Genomic DNA, 23,667 nt, shown 5'->3' on the forward strand with positions numbered 1-23,667 from the left:
TAAACAAACTATATGCAACACAAAGTCAAGACATCAAATGAAGCAACTCTTATCAGCAACATAATTTTTTATGCAGCAATATCAGCTTGACTTGTACCCTCTTCCTTTTCCTCATCCAGCCGAATATGCGTTGCGTGTTTCAGCAATGCAAGCGTGTGCGCTGTCCGTTGCAGTCATAAACAGCTGAGATTGCCGATAAGCATACCATATATGCTGCACGCACAAGCCGACACATTCACGCTCTCACACATAGAAAATAAACAATTCACAAGTACACACAAACGCGTACAAAACAATCGGCACGATCGTGCGGCCGTCGCCAATTGACTTCACGCCGAAGTCAGAAGGAAAAATTTTTTTAAATTTAAATTCAGTTGCTCGCGGAAGGGCCATCCAGACGGTTGGATAAATGGATCGGCTCCAATAAAAAAAAGTGAAAAGTGAATAAAAAAAATAAGTGAAAAGTAAAAAATATTGTGCTATAAAAAATGTCTAAAAAGTGAAATTGCATAAGAGCAAGTAAAGCAGGAAAACGAATTAAAGTAAGGACTTCCGCTTCGCGGTGCTTGTGTGTGTGTGTATTGGTGCAACCGTCTCACCAAAAGGATTAATTTAGCAACGACAATTAAACGATTATACACTGAACTGTAATATGGCGCAGCCACATTGGTGGCGTAGCGGCGGCAGCGTGGGTGTGGCACTTTTCTGTTCACTGCTCATCGCTTGCTGTGGCAGCCTGGTGTTGGCCGAACTCACACCACCGTATTTCAATTTGGCTACAGGACGTCAGGTTTACGCATCGGCCACATGTGGTGTGGGCACTGATGGACCGGAATTGTATTGTAAATTGGTGGGCGCTAATACGGAGAATGACCACATCGATTATTCGGTTATTCAAGGACAGGTAAGGATGAGCGGAAGAGAGAGAGAATGAATTGCTGTGATTTGTGTGATTTAACCTGTCGCATGTATTTGTAAATGTTTTAGTGTAGAATTTCAATACCGGAAGTCGGTGTTAGTGATGTGTGGTAGAAATATAGTGTGTTATAAAAATATGTTTTGAATGTAAAAAATTTAAAAAATATTAAAAAAAAAAATTATTATTATACTGAATAAATATATAGAATCTTTTGAGCTGCAAAATTTTCAAATTCTTTTAAAATTACTTACTTAATTCTTAACGTGTACATACCACATTTACTTAGTTGTTATTTATCTTGATGAGCGCATTTGTGTATTGATTTAATTTTTTTATCTTACTTAGTTGATGCTGATCTAATGGCTAAGCAAATTAATTTTTGCGCTTTTGTTTGTCTAAGCCATTTGCTAGCAGTAAACAAATGTGCTCGAGTATATAAAAAGTTGAAAAAGTCGGAGAATAAATATCAAACACACATACTAGAAACATGTGTTGGATTCAAAAAATTTTTACAGGCTATTTTGATTCAAAATACAGAAGATTTTATGTATCTTGTGCACATCTGCTGGAAAAAAATGTTTAGAGTTGAAGTGAAATTATAAATAGTAGATTGAAAAATAAAATATACTTTTTTTTAATTTAAAATTTTAGAACTCAAAAAAGATATCAAATTATTTTTATGATTCAATAATGATCCTTGGTTCAAGAAAATTCACACCTAGGGTTTTGAGACGAAAATCAGAAAAATACTAACCGGCTTTTAAGATTACATGTTTTTTAAATTTTTCATTTACACAATTATTTTTAAATAAGATTTTTGGGATTACAAAATAAAAAATATTTATTAATATTTTACTGAAATTATTTTTTATTGCACTATTTGCAATCGTGGCTGTGAATGTATAAAGCTACCAACTTTCTATTTCATTAACATTTTAGACAGAGCCGTAACTTAGCTTTGTATAAATATGTAGAAGCCGTTTTATAAACACAAAAATATAGAACGCACATTGGATCCTCAGTTTCAAATTTCCTTTCTTCTACCACCATCTAGCCAACAGCTTCGTAAACGAAAAAAAACGGTATAAGTAAAAAAATACGATTTCAATACATTGTATCTATGATGCTGGCTGAGAGTCTCTGAATTCATACAAACTCTTTCAATAATATTTAACTTCATCGTCCATTTCAGGTTTGTGACTATTGTGATCCCAGTATACCCGAAAAGAATCACGCCGCCGAGTACGCTATTGATGGCACCGAGGCATGGTGGCAGAGTCCTCCACTCTCCCGTGGCATGAAATACAATGAAGTCAATCTGACCATCGATTTCGGACAGGTAAGTGCTTGAAGCATACATACAAAACATATATTGAAGATAAAGCATACGATGGCAACAACAAATCCCCAATATAGTAGAGAAGAGTAATGCAATGATAAAAAACCAAAAAATTTTGAATATTTTCTCAAATAGTGAGGAGAAAACAAAACATTTTGGTATTAATGCTGCTCATTTGAAATGCACAATCACGCACGCGACGAACTGACAAGCCTACGGTGAAAAAATAACAATAAAATCAACACAACAAATACAAGGCGTAGGGAATAAGAAAAGATGCATCCCTGATGACGCATTGCAAGGCAGCAGCCAAAACATAAAAAGCCAGAGTAAGCTGCTTAAGAATGTGTAATATGTGGTGGCTAAACGTTGAGGCAGCTGATGGTAATGATTTATACATATGTATATACTCACATGTGTGTAGAGATCATGGGCTGTCCATATGTGCTATCCATGTGGCATGTAGCAAGTGCTACGCAACGGGTATAGTCCGGTCATAAAAATTAGTCCACTTTCGAGTTCTGCTTTGGGCTGACCTTTATTCATACCGACAAAAATACTTTTATATTGTTATTTACTTGATGATGTTTATCTCATTTTTTACCGTCAACGCCAGAAGACACGTTCTAAGGACCACAAGAAAGCAACAAGGCAAAGGCGAGTCAAAATAAATGCATTTTAAGCATAAACTTGTAGAAAATTTTAAAGTGTGAGTGGAGTAGGCAACCAAATGCTTAACGCTCGCCACAGACGCATCGAATTTCCGTTAACTTGTGCGCCGGTCCGCATATTTACCGGTCTGCTGTGGCCTGTTCTGCTCAGTGATTAAATGTCAGACTGTCACAAGATATGGAGTAACTTGATTTGAAGGTGCATCTTGAAGATATGAGGCACACAAACATATAGACATGTGTTTGTTCGTGTATTTTCCTGGTAAAAGGCAAGTGAAAACCTGCTGAGAAAGCAAAATTTTTGCAAAAAAGCTGTAATGAATGCGAAAAATGTCAGCACCACGTTTGCTTTCAGAAAATACTTTCAGTTTGGTGTTCACAAGTAGTTCTTTCTTGAGACCTTAAATAATTTTTACTAAATGTAATTTTTAAATTTTTACTAATTAGTAAAAGGCTAAAACTTCAGTTCTAATCACATTTTTATTTTATTTTAAAATTTTAAAAATATTTGCTGCTTTAAGAAGAGAAGAAATGAGTTCATTGTGCTGACATCTCCGCCAGATTGTGATAAGCGCAAGTTATAATAATACATGTTTACGCACGCCAACCCGCTTCCGTTACGTATATGCTTGCTTTGACTTAGTTGTTTGCCACAATCTTTTCTGTAAGCAGCCGCTTAGCGCCCATGTAGGAAATATATATTGCATATATATATATTCTACTAATAGAAAAACAGTTTTAGTTTGTATGAAAATTTTGAAGACTAAAATATATTGTATAAGCTCAGTTTTACTCCTACTAACTAAATATGGACAAGCTTCCAATATCTTTTTCTTCAATATATTATTTCAAACCCAAAAATTTAACTACCCTATCACTTTGAATTGATGTTATCGAACGATAAGTAGAACTTTTTTGCCGTTGATATCGGTAACTGAAAGTAATTATATAACTATTCTATAACCGTTAGAATATAAGACTGAATTATGTATATTTGACAAAAAAGTATTGTAATAACTCGTGTTCAATGTGAGATTTGAGGATAGAGAGTATTTAAGAGGTTAATTAAACTGTTCCGAACATATTTATAGCATTATTCTGGGTTTATCGCATGAATAAAAGGAATAAATTGCGAGTATTAATCGGACCACGAAACTATTATTTTGGAGCTACTGCTTCAAACTAACCTCTCCTCCCTACAACGTTTGCAGACAATGCAAATAGTCAAAATAATTTAATTAAAATGTCATTTTTAGTATTCCCATAATGAAATTATTCCACTTTACATTTTTCCTACAGGGCTCTAACAGTTAACTAATGTACCCACTGGCACTTTCTGTTTTGCGTTGTGTTAAAGCATTGTGTATGCCGCATTTTAATCTGTCCTATTTACTCTTCCTACTCACACAAATGTGATGCTTAAATGAAGTCTTATAAGTTTTCTTAAGTCGAGTGATTTCAGTCGAAGGAAGTGCCAGTTGATAAGCAATAAAATACAATATTTTAACTTTCAAACTCACATACATTTATACTAGTATGTATGATTGTGCGTCTCTATAGTAGCATGATTCGAACACATTTTAGGCATTTAGACAATTGTTATCAGCTGGTTCTTGTTTCAGAAGAGGTCAATAGTTTACAACAAATCTTCAGATTTGATTTGGATTAGAATAAAGCAGTTTAGTTTATTCAATATGACATAATTAGAGGAACAAATTTAATGTTGAATTTCTTTCAAGTATTTTTTATAGCCGTTAAGGTATTTGTCCTGATAGAACTGTCAGTCAGCACAAAATGAAAGTTTGTCCACGCTTTCTGGCAAATTTGTTTTTAAAAAATCAATATATGCATTTTGATCCATTATCTCTTCAATAAAAAGCAACGCCCCGGGTCCAGCAGCTAAAAATGAGCTTCATATCATAATTAATGTTCCGCCATGTTTGACAGTTGGCTTCAGGTTTCTCAGTTCTAGCTCCTCATTTGGCTTCCTCCAAAGATATGGTTTTCCAACCGACCCAAAAACGTTAAATTTACTTTCGGCAGTAAACGAAACGCTTTTCAAATATTAAAAATCTTTACTTTCGAGCTCTTTTGCAAACGTTAGCCTGATACTTTGATTTCGTTTGTTATCCAAAGGTTTTGGTCGAGCTTTTCCACCATTTAAATTCACCTCATGAGGTACATTTCTTGTCGTTGACGCACTGGACTTTTTTCCCAACTTCCTATTTTCAGCTATGATCGCTAACTTTGGAGCACTTAGAATTGGATTTTTTTTTACTTTTCGCACCAAATAGGGGTTGTCTGTTTCAGAAAAGATTGGTTGAAATATTTTTTACGAAGAAAAGTTTATAAATGGTTTTCGAGTTTGATTTGGAGCTAGTGTACATATATATATATATTATTTCCATTAGTAGCCACTCTTATCGCCGGAAATGGTGTATGTAGCACAGTGTTGTGCTTCATTGACATTACAACATTAATCTGTATATACCCTGCATTAAAATACAAGCTAATCAGAAAAGATACAAGTTTACAACTATAATATTCGCCCTAAAATTGAACTAGTCAGACAAGCATGAGGCTTCGGGCAATTTTTTGGGAATTTGGTTATAATATTGCAGCCTGTAGCCGAATATATGACCGGGTCCGTTTCCGTTACCTAGATGCGACTGTCATGGGAATGGAGCTTAAATTATTCTGCAGACAAAACCTCTTTTCTCGATTTGGATATCCCACAAAGGGGATTCGAAAAAAATAAACTTATTTGCATTGCACACCACAGCTGACCATTTTATTCCATCTACTGAAAATAATCAATACATTTTATATATTGTGCATCTTAAATACATCCCGAAAGTTCACCAATAACTCATCCGAATGATTTTCACACACATGTGATTTTGCTTTTTGTTTAAAAAATGGGGAATAACGGATATCCCTTCTAAAGCACTTTTTTAAGTACACAAATACATATATAAATATACACATTTATGCAATTTATGTATGTATGTATGTATTCAGATTTAAACAAGCATTTATAATTGCTATTTATGGTTGTTGCTCTCATAAACATCAACATGTGAACACATATACACACGCAAATCTACATTACATTACATAAATATATGACCATGAGTTTGTCCGTTATCGTGGAGTCTTGCGAGCCTTGGCCACTGTCGCCAGGCAAAATTAATTAAATATTATATGTAAGTGTGTATGTAGTATGTGTGTATTTTGATCAAACGCCTTAAACTTCAAAATAAAATTATTGTACGTGTGTTATACCATATATATACTATGAAACAAAACTACATCGCAGCTCAATTTTAATTTTTGTTTTGCTATAAAAATGGGCAGAAGTCAAACCTAAAATTGTAATAACAATTAGATATGTTCTCAAGCCATTTGGCCAAAAACCCGGAAGAAGTCAAATTTTGACCAGAACTGATGAAAAATTAACGATTTTGACATTTTCAAGACAATTATTTTCTTTATAAAATAGAGTCGTGTTGTTACAATTGTTCTTCCATCCTCTATTTTTTATTGTCTCAATCTAATCTGGCCCATGTGCCGTATATTTCAGTTTTGGGTATAAGAAAAAGTCATAAGAAGACAAATCTGACGAAGAAGCAAATTCAGTCAGAATTTTTGTTTCAGACTTTGTTGTTTTTTCATCGTAAGTTTGCCTAATGAACGCGCAAGAGCTAACATATTATGTTTCATAGTGTAACTTTAAAAAATCATACATATACCCAGTAAGAAATTCATAGCACTTACGCAAATTCGAACTTCATTTTGAGAACTCCAGATAGCAACACTTACTAACTGAAAGTATTCAGTACCTAAGTTCTTGTTTAAGGAAAAATAAAAGTGTTAGGTATACGCTTCAACTCTTCTCAACATACGAGAAAAAATAGAAGTAATATATCTAAATTTCCAGTTATTTTTCCAATAGGGTCCATCAAAGACAACATGTTTTCATATGCAAATATTTATGCATTCCAAGTAGACTCAACACTGATCATGTGGCATGCCACAGACGCGTTAATTTGCAACAAGATAGCTGAATGAATGATATAAAATAATTTTTAACGCCAACACAAGCAGTTATTAGCATTGAAGTGCGGAAACACACACATCCGTCAAAGGATTGCAGCAGCGCTTATCTCATGTAACAGACTAAATGCATATCTTTATAGCTCATTTTAATTGCTGCAAACATGGAAAAATTAAAACGCTCAGCTCAATTGCCTGAGAGCGCGTTTATTTTTGGATTTTGTTTAAATTTTTGTTTTTGTTAATTTTTTTAATTTTTGTTCACTAATCGACACTTTTTTGCAATCGGATATGTCGAATATGCTTGCAAAGTATTTGAGTGCCTTTCGGCATTAAAATTGCTTTCCGCAACAAGTTCGAATGGAATACACGTATTTACATATCTGCAGTTAATATAACATAGATGTTTGTGTATATACTTATGTTTTACAAAGTGTAAGTATAAGTACATTTGTATGTATGTTATGCTGATTGCTCAAGCCTCATATAATTCTCAAAATTTGCTTACTTTTCATTTAAATTTGTATGTGTTTATGTATCTATGATATAAAGGGTGCTTTTTGAGATGCAATAGAAATTTCTTTGACTAAAGTTAGTTATTAAAATAGCTAATACTGATGGTTGTAATGTAGCATTTGAAGTGCCCCTCAGTCATATTTTGCTGCCAAAGCCGAATGGTATATATTATAATTTAAAACAATTTTATGTTTTGAATTAATTTTATTTTGTTTTTCAATTTTTCTTTACATTTTGCTAATTTTCGAAGTATATTTAAATTAACGCTTCATTATGGAAAACAAGGAATTTTCTAAATAGCATTACCATGTGATAAAAATTATGAAATCCATGGTTTTTGTTTTTGTTGGAACATATTTCTTACCTAAGCAATAAAAACGACTAAATAATAATGGTATAATAAAATACAATACATATGTACGACTTTAACTGAGAATTAACAAAAAACAAATGTTTAATCTAATAGCCTAAATACACACCCTTTAGCTGCAATTTTTATTAGCTTCTTATTCATATTCTATGTTATTATTGTTTTTGGCGCTGAACGGCTGGATCGCTGTTGCTTAGCGTCACTGTTCGACTGGAGTGTGCCAGTGATCTCATCGTTCTCAGCATTTTCTAATTCTTATTTCATTGCGCCGTCAAGCTTTGGCAGCTAAAATAAAATTGTATGCGTACAGCAGACAATTATTTGTTGATTGAAATGAATTGTGTGTGAAGTTTGAGTGCGTTAAGCTTATTTGGCGCTACAAATAATAAATATACACACCGCAAGAAATATTTCGAAAAATCTGTAGAATATTTGGATACCTTGTATGCATAGGTATTTATACGTGACTGCAATGCAAATGATATATTTGCATAAATTGAAATGAAGTCATTGCAGTTTTCTAGTTCAAGGTACATACATATCTATATGTATATAAGTTCAGTCTAAATATTCCTAAAGCTTTATAGTATTCATAGTGGGCCTACTGGTAACTCGATCACAATTCAGCATATTATTTAGTCAGTTTTAGATAACATAAGACAACTCAAAGAGTATTAACCGTATACCCCGCAGGTGCAAGTTATAACTTTACCGCAATGGAGACTTTTGTAGAGCGTTCAATTCTGAGGAATACCTAATGACGGGTGAGATAATCCCATCAACTGCCGCTGAGTTATAAAATTAAAAAGAAAAAAAAATCAAGTTTTACGTGTATTTTATATGGGAAATCTTTACAGGCCTAGGTCTAGTACTTAATATTAAAATTAAAGTCCAAAATTTTTAGGGAATTTTTTTTTTGGTATTTCCAACAAAATTATACCATGGGATCGAAAAAAAAAATAGTTCAACAAAAAAAGGCGGTCTAATGTACATATGTCTCTGCATTTCTCTTTCTCTATATTTTTAGTTAAGAATTGTATACTTACACTTAGTTGACAATCTTTGTCTTGGCTTGTTTTGTCGACTCACTCTAAAAGCCACTACACGATTAACTGTTACTGGATTTATTTACACGTGTATATACATATGTATGCATATAAATATGTATGTAATATATCTAAACCAAATTATTTATCTCATGCAAATATCGGGAACTCGGCTACTTGATCATGCATTCCATGTTGGAGATGCTAATACGAGTATTCTATTTGTATATTTTCATGAATTTACTAGTCAGGCAGACTGTTCGTAGTTTTTGGCAAAATTCGTTTTTATTATTCACCATATTTGTAACGAAAGGCCCGTTTACATTATAGCGATCCTCCGCGATTTTTTCCGATAACACTTCCGCAGTACGAAATGTCTTTTGCTTTAGAGTTTCGCTGGTCACCTTTACAGTGTTCCAATTTCTTCCCATAGAACAATCTCCTCAGATCTGAGATTAGTAAAAAGTTATGTGCATAACAATCTATTATCAGTTGAAACAAATGCATTTTTATTGTTAGAGTCAGTAACTAGTTACGTACTGGAACTCTTTAAGTGAAATTAGAACAATGATTGATTCGTGATTTTTATTAATCAGTTGATGGGTTATAGGTTATGGTTGACTGCTTTGCAAATTAATTTAGTTTAGTTTAAATGGTGGTTTTTTATCTGCCCATTAAATTCATCTGATATAGGTGAATTTCTCCGAAAACACAACAATTAGGATTGATGGTATCTTTTCAAGAAGTGGGTTTAAAATCTTGATATTTTATTCTCGTCGGAATTTCTTTTTAAAAACTCTTTTAAGTACTGGTTAATTATGCATTCAATAAGTTTGAAAGCTGGTGATCGAACGTAGCGCACAACAGTGCAACTCAAATAAATACGTGCGCCTAGAAGTATGCAATATGATTTGGAGATATAATTCAACTCTCTCTTGCTTTGTTGCAGCCGGATATGATCACGTTTACACACAGAAATGTTTTACTTATTTACCCTTTTATATAATATATTTACATACATAACATATATACTACATTTTATAAATTTTTCTTCGTCAACAGGAATTCCATGTCGCCTATCTTTTCATTCGTATGGGCAACTCGCCACGTCCTGGTCTATGGACATTGGAGAAGTCTACCGATTACGGTAAGACATGGTCACCATGGATGCATTTCTCCGACTCCGTGCACGATTGTATCACCTACTTCGGTAAGGACTCCTACAAGCCAATCACACGTGATGACGATGTCATCTGCTCAACTGAGTTTTCGCGTATTGTGCCACTGGAAAACGGTGAAATACCAGTCATGTTGCTCAATGATCGCCCCTCGGCTTCGAACTATTTCAATTCAACAGTGTTGCAAGAATGGACACGTGCAACAAATGTGCGCATACGCTTGCTACGTACGAAGAATTTACTTGGTCATTTGATGTCAGTAGCAAGACAGGATCCGACAGTTACGCGTCGTTACTTCTACTCCATCAAAGATATCTCGATTGGTGGCCGTTGTATGTGTAATGGTCACGCGGACACTTGCGATGTTAAAGACCCGAAAAGTCCAGTTCGTATTTTGGCGTGTCGCTGCCAGCATCGCACTTGCGGCATACAGTGTAATGAATGTTGCCCGGGCTTCGAACAGAAGAAATGGCGCCAAAACACCAATGCACGTCCTTTCGAATGCGAACGTAAGTGCGATTGATTTTGAGGGAAAGCTGGTGATGACTTTGTATTTTTTATTGTAGCTTGCAACTGCCACGGGCACACCCATGAATGCGATTACGACGAGGATATCGATCGTAAAGGCTTATCACTGGATATTCACGGACGCTACGATGGTGGTGGCGTTTGTAAGAACTGTCAACACAATACGGAGGGCATTAATTGCAACAAATGTAAGGGAAAATTCTATCGTCCGTTCAACAAATTCTGGAACGAGACCGACGTCTGTCAACGTAAGTAGGGAAAATCATGATTTGACATACCCTTATATATTTGGGATCATATTTGCATTAAAAACCGTGAAATTGTAGCTTGCAATTGTGACGACGTTTACTATACCGGCCACTGTGAGGAGGGCACAGGTCGCTGCGAATGCCGTAAGGCGTTCCAACCACCAAACTGTGACTCCTGCGCTTATGGTTACTATGGCTATCCGAACTGTCGGGAGTGCGAGTGTAACTTGAATGGTACCGATGGCTATCACTGTGAGGCGATCAATGGAGAATGTCCGTGCAAGATCAATTTCGCTGGGCATTATTGTAAACAGTGCGCTGAAGGTTTTTATGCCTTCCCGGAGTGTAAAGGTACGGAACTCGTTTAAATAACACATATGTCAAACCTGCTTTATTTACTAATTGTGTGAATTGTTGTAAATTTTAGCTTGCCAATGCAACAAGATTGGCTCAATCAGTAATGACTGCGATGTGGAAAGTGGTCAGTGCAAATGTCTGAGCAGCTTTGGCGGAGAACGGTGTGAGCATTGCAAGGACGGCTACTACAATTATCCCAAGTGTCAATGTGAGTATTGGATATTATACAAAGTCAATACATGGAATTAATGAATAAGGCCTGGCGTAGGTAAAATTATTGATAGTACTGGAAGAGTCTTGTCTAGAAATTTATATAAGACACCCTATACTGAATTTAAGTTATTTTATGAGGATTTTGAATGGTATGAGTAAATTATGTTTCGAGTATTTGTGATTGCAGCATTTTTACAACTATAGCCACACATTTGGGTAATCTTTTAGAAAAGTATCGAAACTATTTTTGGATTTGCCATCACTTCCTTTTAGCGCAAGATTAGTATTGGACGTCTTACGTGTGATTCGTGTAAGATTTTTTCGAAATTTTTGAGCTAAAGGCAGAAAAGACCGTTCGAAATCCTTTCAACTAATGTGAGTCAGATATTTAGAAATTTCGTTCGTTTTAGTATATAAAAACAAAAAAAAAGTAGTAGGGTGTCGTGAGACCACAGAACGAGTTCAAGATAATTATGTTGATATAAGCGAATATGAGATTTTCTTTGAAGCTAATGTGAGAGATAATCTAGACCAGGGTCTGAAAGAAAAGCTTCCGCAAAAAAGTGAAGACTGCTTTAAATTTAGTATTCTATTTGGATGTCCTTAACTTTTGTTACCGCCTTACCTAGATTGCGATTGCGACATACAAGGCACACAAGCGGAAATCTGTAACAAAGAGTCAGGTCAATGTATTTGCCGAGAAGGATTTGGCGGACCACGTTGTGACATGTGTCTTCCTGGCTTCTATGACTATCCAGCTTGCAAGCCATGCAACTGCTCTACACAAGGCAGCATGGCTATCACCTGTGACAATACAGGCAAATGTAACTGTCTACCCAACTTTGCCGGCAAACAATGTACGCTCTGCAGCGCCGGTTACTACAGTTATTCGGAGTGTTTACGTAAGTATTTTTGGAGCGCGCACTTAAAACAACTTGGTATATAAATAATTTATAACTTATTCGCTTACAGCTTGCAATTGCGATGTGCACGGTTCGGAGGGGGTCACCTGTAATTCGGACGGACAATGTTCGTGTTACCCGAACTTTGGCGGTAAACTGTGCGACTCCTGCAAAGAGGGTTTCTACAACTTCCCCAACTGTGAGGATTGCAATTGTGATCCGGCTGGTGTTATTGACAAGTTTGCTGGCTGTGGTTCGGTGCCGGTCGGTGAGTTGTGTCAGTGTAAGGAACGCGTAACGGGCCGCATTTGTAATGAATGTAAGCCGCTATATTGGAACTTGAATATCAGCAATCCAGCTGGTTGTGAAGTGTGCGATTGTTGGATCGATGGTACGATTGCAGCATTGGATACTTGCTTCTCGAAGACGGGACAATGTACATGTAAGCCACATACACAAGGACGCACTTGCAGGGAATGTAAGGACGGTACTTATGATTTGGATGGCTCATCGCTGTTTGGTTGTAAGGACTGTAGCTGTGATGTCGGCGGTTCGGAGTATAGCGAGTGTGACAAGTCCTCAGGTCAATGTAAATGTCATCCACGTGTAACGGGACGTGGTTGCACACAACCACTGACAACACATTACTTCCCCACATTACATCAATTCCAATATGAATATGAGGATGGCGCACAACCATCGGGTGCACAGGTACGCTATCAATACGACGAGAATGTGTTCCCTGGCTTCAGCAGCAAAGGTTATGCCGTTTTCAATGATATACAAAATGAAGTGCGTAATGAGTTTATGGTAAAGAAATCCTCGTTATATCGCATCGTTATACGTTATGTGAATCAAAATCCATTCAATGTTACGGCGAGCATACTTATACAATCGGAAAATCCACTCGAAGTAGACCAGAGGTGTGTACAGTCTTCAGAAGGTCTCGCCTCACATTTATTATATTTAAATTAACGATATATTTTAGTGTCAAAGTACTCTTGCGTCCAACGACGTCTCCGCAGTTCGTTACAGTCTCCGGTGTGAAAGGCAACAAACCCTCACCAGTCGTTTTGGATCCGGGCTCTCGTTACACCTTCACTACTAAAACGAACAAGAATGTCATGCTCGATTATTTCGTGCTGCTGCCAGCTGCTTACTATGAAGCTTCCATTTTAACACGCAAAATCACGAATCCCTGCGAATTGGGCAATATGGAGCTTTGCCGTCATTATAAATATGCTTCCGTTAATGAGTGAGTTAATTAAACTAATCGACCAAAATTATAATTGTTTATTTATGAAAATGAATTGTGTTTCAAAGCTTTCAACCATCCACAACACCATTTATTGCCGGCGCTTATGACAAACCCAACATACCTACCGAAGTTTACGACAATCCTGAACATTTGGCCATTATCGGCCATGTTGGTGATATACCTGTCATCAGCGGCACACAGCGTCAATTGAACTACATGGTCGATGTACCACACAGTGGTCGTTATATATTTGTTATCGATTATGTCAGTACGCGCGAGTTTCCCGAACCATATTTCATCAAGTTAAGCTTGGGTGAAAATGAAACGGATTATGGTACAACTACCTTGTATCCCTGCCTATATTCGATGGCCTGCCGCACGCCAATAATCGATGACTATAGTCGCGAGAAAGCATTCTATATCTCCAAGGGTGACCAAAAACCGGTCATTGTTACGGTAGGTTGCAAATTTAATAAAACTTTTTATGAAAATTTAAATATAATAATAACTTAACCCTACTCAATTTTCCCTCCAGAGTGACTATGATGATATTGGACGCGTTGCAATAATATCTGTTACCGCTATTCCAGTCGATAAGTGGTCCATAGATTACATCGAACCCAGTCCGGTTTGTGTTACACACAATAATCAATGTGCCGCACCGAAATTCCGTTCCGTGCCCGATTCGAAAAAAATTGAATTCGAAACTGATCATGAAGATCGCATTGCCGAAAATAAACCCCCATATGCCGCGCTGGATGAACGTGTTAAACTGGTATATTTGGATAATAAGGAAGATACGAGCACAATAGTTATTGAGTGAGTAGATAATACTATATACATATTAATAAGATTTCGGAAAAATACTTGGAGTGGAGAAAAAGGCGGTACGGTAGATCTATCTATGAAAACGAGATTTGCTTAACCAGAGAATGTTTAACTGATATATTGAAAATCGCTATAATCATTACATTAAATCTCAATTTGTTAAAGTCTTCAAAAGAGAGTAAAGCTAAGCTCAAACTGTCAAATATTATATATGGTTACTATAATTCATCGAAAAATATAAAAGTATCGGTAAGAGAATATACTTTTTCAATAGTTTCTTTATAGTCTCCAAACTCACCATTACCCGTTCTACAGTACCAGTAACTCTAAGTTTTTCTCATCTTGTTACATTAAAACTTTATTTATTCGTAGGTCGAAGGTAGGCGAACCTGGCCGCTACGTCATTTTGGTTAAATACTATCAGCCGCATCATCCCAAATACAACGTACTCTACACACTGACCACTGCCAAAAATCAATACAGCGGTAAATTCGATATTAGCCATTGCCCATCCAGTTCAGGCTGTCGTGGTGTTATACATCCTACCGGTGAAGATTGGTGGTTCGATATTGAAGATGACTTTAAATTTACGTTAACGGTACGTAATTTAAATTTTCCAATATATATATATATAGTGATATTTTCTCTCCTGTAGAACACACGCCCACAAGGAGTCTGGCTGGACTATTTAGTAATCGTGCCAATAAATCAGTATAATGAAGATCTGCTCGTGGAAGAATTATTTGACCAGACCAAGGAGTTCATTAAGGAGTGTGGCCAAGATCATTTCCACATCACACACAACGCATCAGAGTTCTGTAAGAAGGCCGTATTTTCCTTGACAGCCGAGCACAATATTGGCGCTTTACCTTGCAACTGTGACTACGAAGGTTCTATCAGCTTTGAGTGTCATCCTTTCGGCGGTCAATGTCAGTGCAAAGCAAATGTGATCGGCCGGCAATGTAATGCTTGTCGTACCGGTTTCTATGGCTTCCCTGAATGTAAGCCTTGTGACTGTCCCAGCACTGCAATGTGCGAACCGAACACGGGCGAATGCGTTTGCCCGCCGAATGTGATGGGTGAGATGTGTGAAAAGTGCGTGCCCAATACATATGGTTTCCATCAGATAATCGGTTGTGAAGATTGTAATTGCAATTATTTGGGTATTGCTAATGGTAATCAACAGTGTGACATGTTCAATGGTTCCTGCGAGTGTCGTCAACATATTGAGGGTCGTGCTTGTGATATGTGTTCGAATGGTTACTACGATTTTCCACGTTGTGATCATTGTACCTGCAATACGGCTGGAACTCTGGCGGAAATTTGCGATAAAGTCGATGGCAGTTGTTTTTGTAAGAGTAACGTTGTGGGCCGCGACTGTGAGCAGTGTCAAGAGGGCACATACAACTTGCAGGAAAGCAATCCAGATGGTTGTACGTCTTGTTTCTGCTTTGGTCGAACGACACGTTGCGAGAGTGCCTATCTGCGTATTTACAATTTGAGCTTGCTGAAAAATATCACTTTGAATTCAGCGCACTTTGGTGAGAATACCATTGATTTCCAAATTTGGGATATACCACAAGAAGAGCTAATGGTGAATGAGACCACATTGAAGGCAGATTTCTCATTTCATGAAGTCAATGACGTAGAGGCTGAGGAAGTTGTCTATTTCGGCGTACTAGATTATCTAATGAATCAAAATAGTCACATCTCTGCTTATGGTGGGGAGCTCGCTTATTCGCTGTACTACACTACCGGCTTGTCGGGTAAACCATTGCTTGCACCCGATGTAGTTCTGTTGAGTAAGGATCATTTATTGGTACACCAGAGTTATGAACAACCTTCGAGCAATCAGGCATTCAGAAATCGTGTGCAAATGGTAGAGTCTAACTTCCAAACACACGATGGCAAACCTGTGACACGTGCTGACTTTATGATGGCTTTGCGTGATCTCAAGATGATCTTCATACGTGCCAATTACTGGGAGCAAACATTTATTTCATATTTATCCGATCCATATTTGACGCTGGCCGATGAGGATGAAGATAGTATCGGCGAATATCAATTATTGCCTGTAGAACGCTGTAACTGTCCACCCGGTTACACCGGTTTGTCCTGTGAAGATTGTGCGCCGGGCTATTATCGCGACTCTAACGGTCCTTATGGCGGTTACTGCATACCCTGCGAGTGTAACGGTCATGCACAAACATGTGATTGTGCAACGGGCATTTGCAAAGATTGTCAACATTCAACGACTGGTGAACACTGTGAGCTCTGTCAGGAGGGTTACTATGGTAATGCGACATATGGTTCACCACATGATTGCATGATTTGTGCATGTCCACTGCCTTATGAGAGCAATAACTTTGCAACCAGCTGTGAGATTTCCGAATCTGGTGATGAGATACATTGTGAGTGCAAACCGGGATATACAGGACCACGTTGTGAAGCATGTGCTAACGGTTACTATGGCGAACCTGAAAAGGCAGGCGATTACTGTAAACCTTGTGAATGTTCGGGTAATATCAACCCCGCCGAACCGGGTTCGTGTGATACTATAACCGGTGTGTGTCTACTTTGCTTGAATAATACTTCTGGCGTGGCATGCAACCTATGCAAACCTGGCTTTTATGGTGACGCGGTAAACTTGAAAAATTGCCAAAGCTGTGATTGCGAAGATTTGGGCACATTCGAGTGTGATCCCTATGAGGGTAAATGTCGTTGTCATGACAATGTGATCGGCGAGCGTTGTGACCAGTGTAAACCTGATCATTATGGCTATGACTCAGGACTAGGTTGTCGTGCTTGCGACTGTGGTGTATCTTCCAATTCAACACAGTGCGATGCACATACTGGAAAGTGTATTTGCAAGCCAGGTGTGACAGGTCGTCAATGCGATCACTGCGCTGTGGATCATTGGAATTATACAAACGAAGGTTGCCAACCTTGTCGTTGCAATCAGGGTTATTCGCGTGGCTTTGGCTGTAATCCGTTTACGGGTCAATGTGAATGTTTGCCAGGTGTTATTGGTGATCGTTGTGATGCTTGTCCAAATCGTTGGGTGCTCATTAAGGACGAAGGCTGCTTCCAGTGTGACTCCTGTCACGATGCTCTGTTGGATGTGACCGATCGACTACGCTACCAGATCGATCCAGTGGTGAAAGAGTTCCAATCAGTTGCGTTAGCCTTCTTCACTAGTCAAAAATTAAACTACTATGATGAATTGGCTGATAAAATTGCGCCAGAAGTGCAAAATCTGGACCCGAAACGCATCAATTTGGACCCGGCGCGCTCTTTGGTCGCTGAAATAGAATCAGGCGCAAAGACTTACGGTAAACAGGTGAACTTTAGTTTGAGCAATGCTTTAGAAAGTCGTCAAATTGCCAGCGAACTGATAGTGAATGCAACTGATTTGCGCGAAAAGGCTAAGGCGAGTGCTTTAGAGGCTCAAGATGCTATAAATTCAGTCGATGCGCTCTCAAAGAATCTAGAAACGGCAGCAAGTACAAAAATTGATGCCGCATTAGAGGAGGCTCAACGTATATTAAAAAATCTGAATGACACGAAAATTGATACTACACCCACTCAACAGATCTTGAACAAATCTAATGAGCTTTACACTGAGATTGATATACTTGTGGCGCCAATTAAGAATCAAAATGATGTACTGACTTTGTTGAAGGATGATATTGGGTATTTAAGCGATAAACTCGAAGACCTCTACTACTGGAGTGGTAATGCTACACAAAATGCAATCCAAGTGGATCGCTTGAACAATTTGAATAAAGCTGCTTTTGATAATTCCAAATTCGATACTGTTTCTGATCAACAAAAAGAAGCTGACACGCATATTGAGGAGGCTGGCAAATACTTTGTGAATATTGACTTGGCTCTAATTGATATCGACAAGAGAATCAATCAGCTCTCCAGTGTACTCTCCGATTTGAAGGATATTAACAAAAATGTTGAGGAAGATTTTCCAGAGATGGAAAAAGAGAATAGCGAGGTAACTGAACTGGCTGCACAGGCTATACGACGTGCTGATGAACTGAGCTCACACGCTCACGACCTCACTGATCAATACGCACAGATGACAGCTAATGCTGAGCCGGCAATAAAGGCGGCTACCGCTTACAGTGGCATTGTAGACGCAGTCTCTTCAGCACACCAATTTACGAAAGAAGCCAAACTCGCTGCCGGCAACGCCACGGAGATCACTGATGGCATCGAAGATCGTGCTGGGCGCGCTGGCAAGGACTCCGGTGAATTGTTACAAAATGCGCGTGGCGCCTTGAATAAAGTCCAAAGTGAGCTGGAGCCACGTTTGAATGTTTCCGCTGCGAAAGTAGAAAATATCTCGAATTTGAATAAGAAAACAGAAAAACGTCTGGAGGAGATAAATATTGCATTGCAACAGTTGCCAGTCGAAACACAACATGATCTATGGAACAATGCCAATCAGAATGCTACGGAAGCGCTGAACATAATTGAAGATGTGCTCGATATATTACGTCCTGTAGGTTTACAAAGCGAGAAGGAGTTGGAGAAGGCACGAAATATATCAAGAGACATCGATGCAACGACAAAAGATATCTCACAAGCGAGCTCGCAATTAGACACCGTCGAAGACACCATACCGCAGCTGAATAAATTAGCGCAAATTATCGAGCTAGAGCAGGCAAATGTCGAGGAGGTCGGCCAGTTGTTGGGTGAAGATATTGAGAACTTGAAACGACAAATTGAAACTGCACGCCAAATCGCCAATGCCATTAAAGTGGGCGTACGCTTCTCGCCAGGTACAGTTTTGGAACTGAAAACACCCGAAACCACGCCACTATTGGCAACCAAAACTAAAGCTTCAGCATACTTTAAGACCGAGAAACCCAACGGTTTCTTAATGTACTTGGGCAATCATAATAGAACCTCATCGGCTGGCAGTACACCCGCCAATAAAGACAACGAAGACTTCATGGCTGTAGAAATCGTAAATGGCTATCCAATCTTGACAATGGATGTGGGCAATGGACCTGAGCGTATTACAAATGAGAAATATGTTGCCGACGGCAATTGGTATCAGGCAATTGTGGATCGCACAGGATCAAATGCTAAACTAATAATACGCGAAGAATTGGAGAACGGCACCGTAGTTGAGCATAAGAAGGAACAACCATTGTTGGGCGCCAATAATGTGTTCAATGTTGATCGCAATAGTCGCTTGTTCGTTGGCGGTCTGCCACCACCAGCTGACTTTACGCCACCACATGACATACAGAGTAACGCCTTTGAGGGTGAAATCGAAGATCTGCGAATAGGCGATGAACATGCTGGCCTGTGGAACTTCGTTTTCGGTTTGGAGAACAACCAAGGCGCACAACCGCGTAATAAATTGTTAACCGAAGAGATACCACCAACGGGTTATCGTTTTAATGGCAATGGCTACGTTGCACTCAAAGCCTCGCCATATAATCTGCGCGCTCGTTCCAGCATACAATTCAGTTTCAAGGCTTCAAAGGACTCCAAAGACGGTTTGCTATTCTACTATGGACGCAATGATCAATTTATGTCGGTGGAGCTGGTGAACGGTTTAGTGTTCTTCCGTTATAAACTGGGCGATCACGTTATGTCGACGGGTACACAAGATCTATACAACGATGACAAATGGCATCGTGTCGTAGCCGAACGTGATGGCAGACGTGGTCAGTTGAAGGTAGACGACATGATGTTGGCACAAGAAGATATACCCACTGGTCCAACGGAATTCAATCCAATACCAAAACGTCTATTCTTTGGTGGTTTCCCCGGCAAGCGTAATCATTCGGTTGTTACTGAACATAACTTTGATGGCTGCATTGATGAGGTGTCGATTTCGGGTACAAAGGTGGATCTGGGCAATAATGTGCATGCACATGGCGTTAAACCTGGCTGCCCGAAGAAATTCTCAACTGTGCTGGCATATCCCCCCAACGAATATGGTTTCTTGCGTAAAGCCAATGTCACGTCCAATAATAAGTTGAATGCTAATCTGAAGTTCAAGACCCGTCAACGCGATGCTCTGATCTTCTATGGTGCCAATCATGATCAGAGCGCGAATATAGGTCTCACACTGAACGATGGTTATTTAACCTTGCGTAGTATGGGCGCTGAAGTTGTGTCGGATATGAAACGGTTGAACGATGGTGAGGAACATGTGGTAACCGTGCAGCATGACGGCGATCAATTGCGTTTATCCATAGATGATACGGAAGATAAGCGGTAAGTACTGTTAAGAAAACAACAAACAAGTGATATACCTCTCTATTTTCAAACCATACCTAATACTTTTTTGTGGCTTTCCTTTTCAGTTTACCCTACACACCGGAAGCCTTAAATATACAAGCAGGTGATATATTCTTTGCTGGATTACCAGATAATTATAGACCAGTGCGAAATGCACTGCCTACCATGGCGTACTTTGTGGGCTGCATTAGTGATGTGACCATCAACGGTGAGATAGTCAATTTCGCCGACAGCGCTGAGAAACGCAAAGGCAATATCAATAATTGTCCAACAGACATTTTAGGTAACATTTTTGCTTATTATATAACCTTCAAAGAAAACTAATATTTGCTTCGTACAGCTTATGATGTTGGGGCAATACCATTGTTCTTCCCAGAAGGTGCGAATGAGCTATTGCCTGAGCCAGAGTACCCAGGTAACTTTGCAGTACCGTTGGCGCCTACGAAAGCGCCTATTACTACGACAACGACATCTCGTCCAGCTGTAGTGGTTACAACAACCAGCACTACGACAAAATCAACGAAAGAACCGCCTACGCAAAGTCCGCCGATGATTGAGACACGAGAAGAAGAACTGGAACAAGAGCGACAGCGAGAACGGGAGAAAGAGCAAGAGCGTGAACGAGAAAGAGAACGGGAACGGGAGCGCGAACGAGAAAGAGAAAGGGAACAAGAAGAAAAGATTAAGCTAATACCAGAACCTGAATCCGAACCCGAATTGAAACCAGAAGAACCGTTGCAACCTTTAGGTCCATTGCATCCATTGCCACCACAAAATGTGCCAGAAGATCCACGTTGCAAGCTCCCCACAAATCCAAACTTCGATGTCGATTACGATGATGCTGGCTACCGTTATTATGCATTGCGTGAGCAGCGTCTGGAAATATCACCGCCAACGAAGCTTCGGAAACAATACGATATTAGTTTGAATTTCAAGACTGCCTACCCCGTCGGTTTACTCTTCTATGCGGGCATTAAACAGCAACCCGACTATATAGCAATTTATCTGTGGGAGGGTAAATTGCATCATCAAGTGCAAATTGGAGGACAGGTGGCGAATGTCACCAGCAAAGCGGAAGTGAGCGACAATAAATGGCATAACGTTAAGGTGACACGCAAACACCATACTATAAGCCTCTTCATCGATCAAATTGAAGTAGATTCAATTACTGAAACGGTGGAGGATAATTATGAGTTGAATGTGCGAAACATGGCACTCTTCCTTGGCGGTGTGCCAAAACTCTGGGAGGCTGAAGTTTTCGACAGAATCGATTATGTTGTAGAAGATCAACCCTTCTATAATGGTTGTCTGAAAGAACTGCGGCTCAATGATGTGAATCTGAAAAAAGAACCGGAAGCATACCATACAGTGCCCTGTTCAACAGAAGTCGAACAAGGTTTTTTCTTTAGCAAACAGGCGAGCTACGTGAAGCTTTTCGAACGTTTCACCGTCGGCACTGATTTCAATATCAATTTCGATATCCGTCCACGCGAGCCGGACGGTTTGCTCTTCTCTGTGCATGGCAAAAATGCATATATGATCCTGGAGTTGATCGACAATAGTCTAGTGTTCACCGTGAAATCCGATTCGAAAAATATTGTCACTACCAATTATACGCTACCCGATAACGGTAGTTATTGTGATGGTAAGTGGCGTAATGTGCAAGCGGTGAAATCGAAATTCGTCATTACGATTTCGGTGGATTACATCAGCACAAATCCGGGTGTTGGCTCAGAGGGTTCGACGCTGACGAAGACAAATCGTCCGCTCTTCTTGGGCGGCCATATTGCTTTCAATAAGGCGCCAGGCTTGAAGACGAAGAAAACTTTCAAGGGTTGCATACGCAATGTTCAAGTGAACAGGAAGGCGGTGCGCATTACACCGAAAATGATACATGGCGACATCTGGCAAGGCGCTTGCCCTATTAATTAGTCATGTTATTTCTTATACTAATAACAAAAACAATAAAGCAAACACGAACAAAAATGTTGACGACCGAAAGTTGCTGTATTCCCACGAGCCTCAAACCTCAGTGGTTTGTGAGATGTCTTACAGTAAACTCGTTTTTATTTTGACTCTTCTGTTTTATGATTTCTTCATTTTCTTTTACATTTAAATCTTTACTTTCACATAATCTATTACTCTCCTTGCAGTCTATTTTTTCTTATGCAAGCGCCTGTTTAATAAAGAACAAGGTCTGGTGTATTCTTAATCTTATTTTTTAAACCTATCTGATCAATGTGTTCTTGCTTTTTATGTAAATTCGATAAATAATTTTTAATAAAGTTTCATATTTGTATACGCAAAAGCTGTATAGTGTGCTTTAACTTGGAAAATGTGTTTCTAGCTTTTGCCCGCAGGTAAAATATTTTTAATGGTATACCTAAATCTATATATGTGTACAAGTATGTAATTACGCTAACAAAAAAGTTTGTGGTCCATTTTTGACTGTGTTGGAAAGAAGAAGACAGAAGTGCACAACGCTTTGACTTTATATCACATATTTCAGCCAATATGTGAGTTATCTTAATAAAAATGAGAGAGCCTATCTTCCTAATAACAGTGTATCTTTCTGCCTAAAATAATTAGAATCGGGTGAAAACTTGCCCTAGCCCCCATATAACTAATCACAGAGTTTTCAAACATCCGCTTGTTTTTACGCCTGTTGGCGACGGTATGCTAGGTATTTAAATAAAACTCAGAGAGCAATTTATTCTGTCAAGAGTATGTTGTATTGCCAAAAGTATATAAAATTGGGTCAATACTACCACAATCTCTCATATACTTAACATAAGATTTTCAAACTTCCGATTAAACGATAATGTTAATGTTAATGCCCGTAGAGTATGTTACCATAAACAGAACTTATGAATTCATTAACATTCTCTGTTAGTACTCAAATTCATTAAAATTATCTGCTAAAAGTATGCGGTAAAATAAAACCCAACCAGAAAATGATAAC

The 23,667-nt window shown here is 38.5% G+C and overlaps 1 protein-coding gene across 1 annotated transcript; it reads left to right on the top strand.

Annotated features, from left to right (window-relative positions):
• The first annotated feature begins 369 nt into the window (after positions 1 to 369).
• Positions 370 to 23,013, top strand: LanA (laminin subunit alpha). Its single transcript, XM_014240038.3, has 15 exons — positions 370 to 904; positions 2,112 to 2,258; positions 9,980 to 10,604; positions 10,662 to 10,871; positions 10,950 to 11,222; positions 11,299 to 11,436; positions 12,071 to 12,343; positions 12,414 to 13,266; positions 13,332 to 13,598; positions 13,667 to 14,057; positions 14,137 to 14,420; positions 14,802 to 15,027; positions 15,085 to 20,681; positions 20,771 to 20,988; positions 21,046 to 23,013. The coding sequence occupies exons 1-15, from the start codon at positions 653 to 655 to the stop codon at positions 22,635 to 22,637; spliced, it is 11,346 nt and encodes a 3,781-aa protein (XP_014095513.2). The 5' UTR covers positions 370 to 652; the 3' UTR covers positions 22,638 to 23,013.
• The last annotated feature ends 654 nt before the right edge of the window (positions 23,014 to 23,667 follow it).

The sequence above is a fragment of the Bactrocera oleae genome, chromosome 6, assembly GCF_042242935.1.
Source record: "Bactrocera oleae isolate idBacOlea1 chromosome 6, idBacOlea1, whole genome shotgun sequence".
Classification (NCBI taxonomy): domain Eukaryota; kingdom Metazoa; phylum Arthropoda; class Insecta; order Diptera; family Tephritidae; genus Bactrocera; species Bactrocera oleae.

Coding starts and splice junctions, on each gene's coding strand:
- LanA (XM_014240038.3), top strand. CDS start 653: ATGGCGCAGCCACATTGGTGGCGTAGCGGCGGCAGCGTGGGTGTGGCA. Junction 13,267..13,331: donor CCACTCGAAGTAGACCAGAG/GTGTGTACAGTC, acceptor GATATATTTTAG/TGTCAAAGTACTCTTGCGTC. Junction 20,682..20,770: donor GATGATACGGAAGATAAGCG/GTAAGTACTGTT, acceptor TTTCCTTTTCAG/TTTACCCTACACACCGGAAG.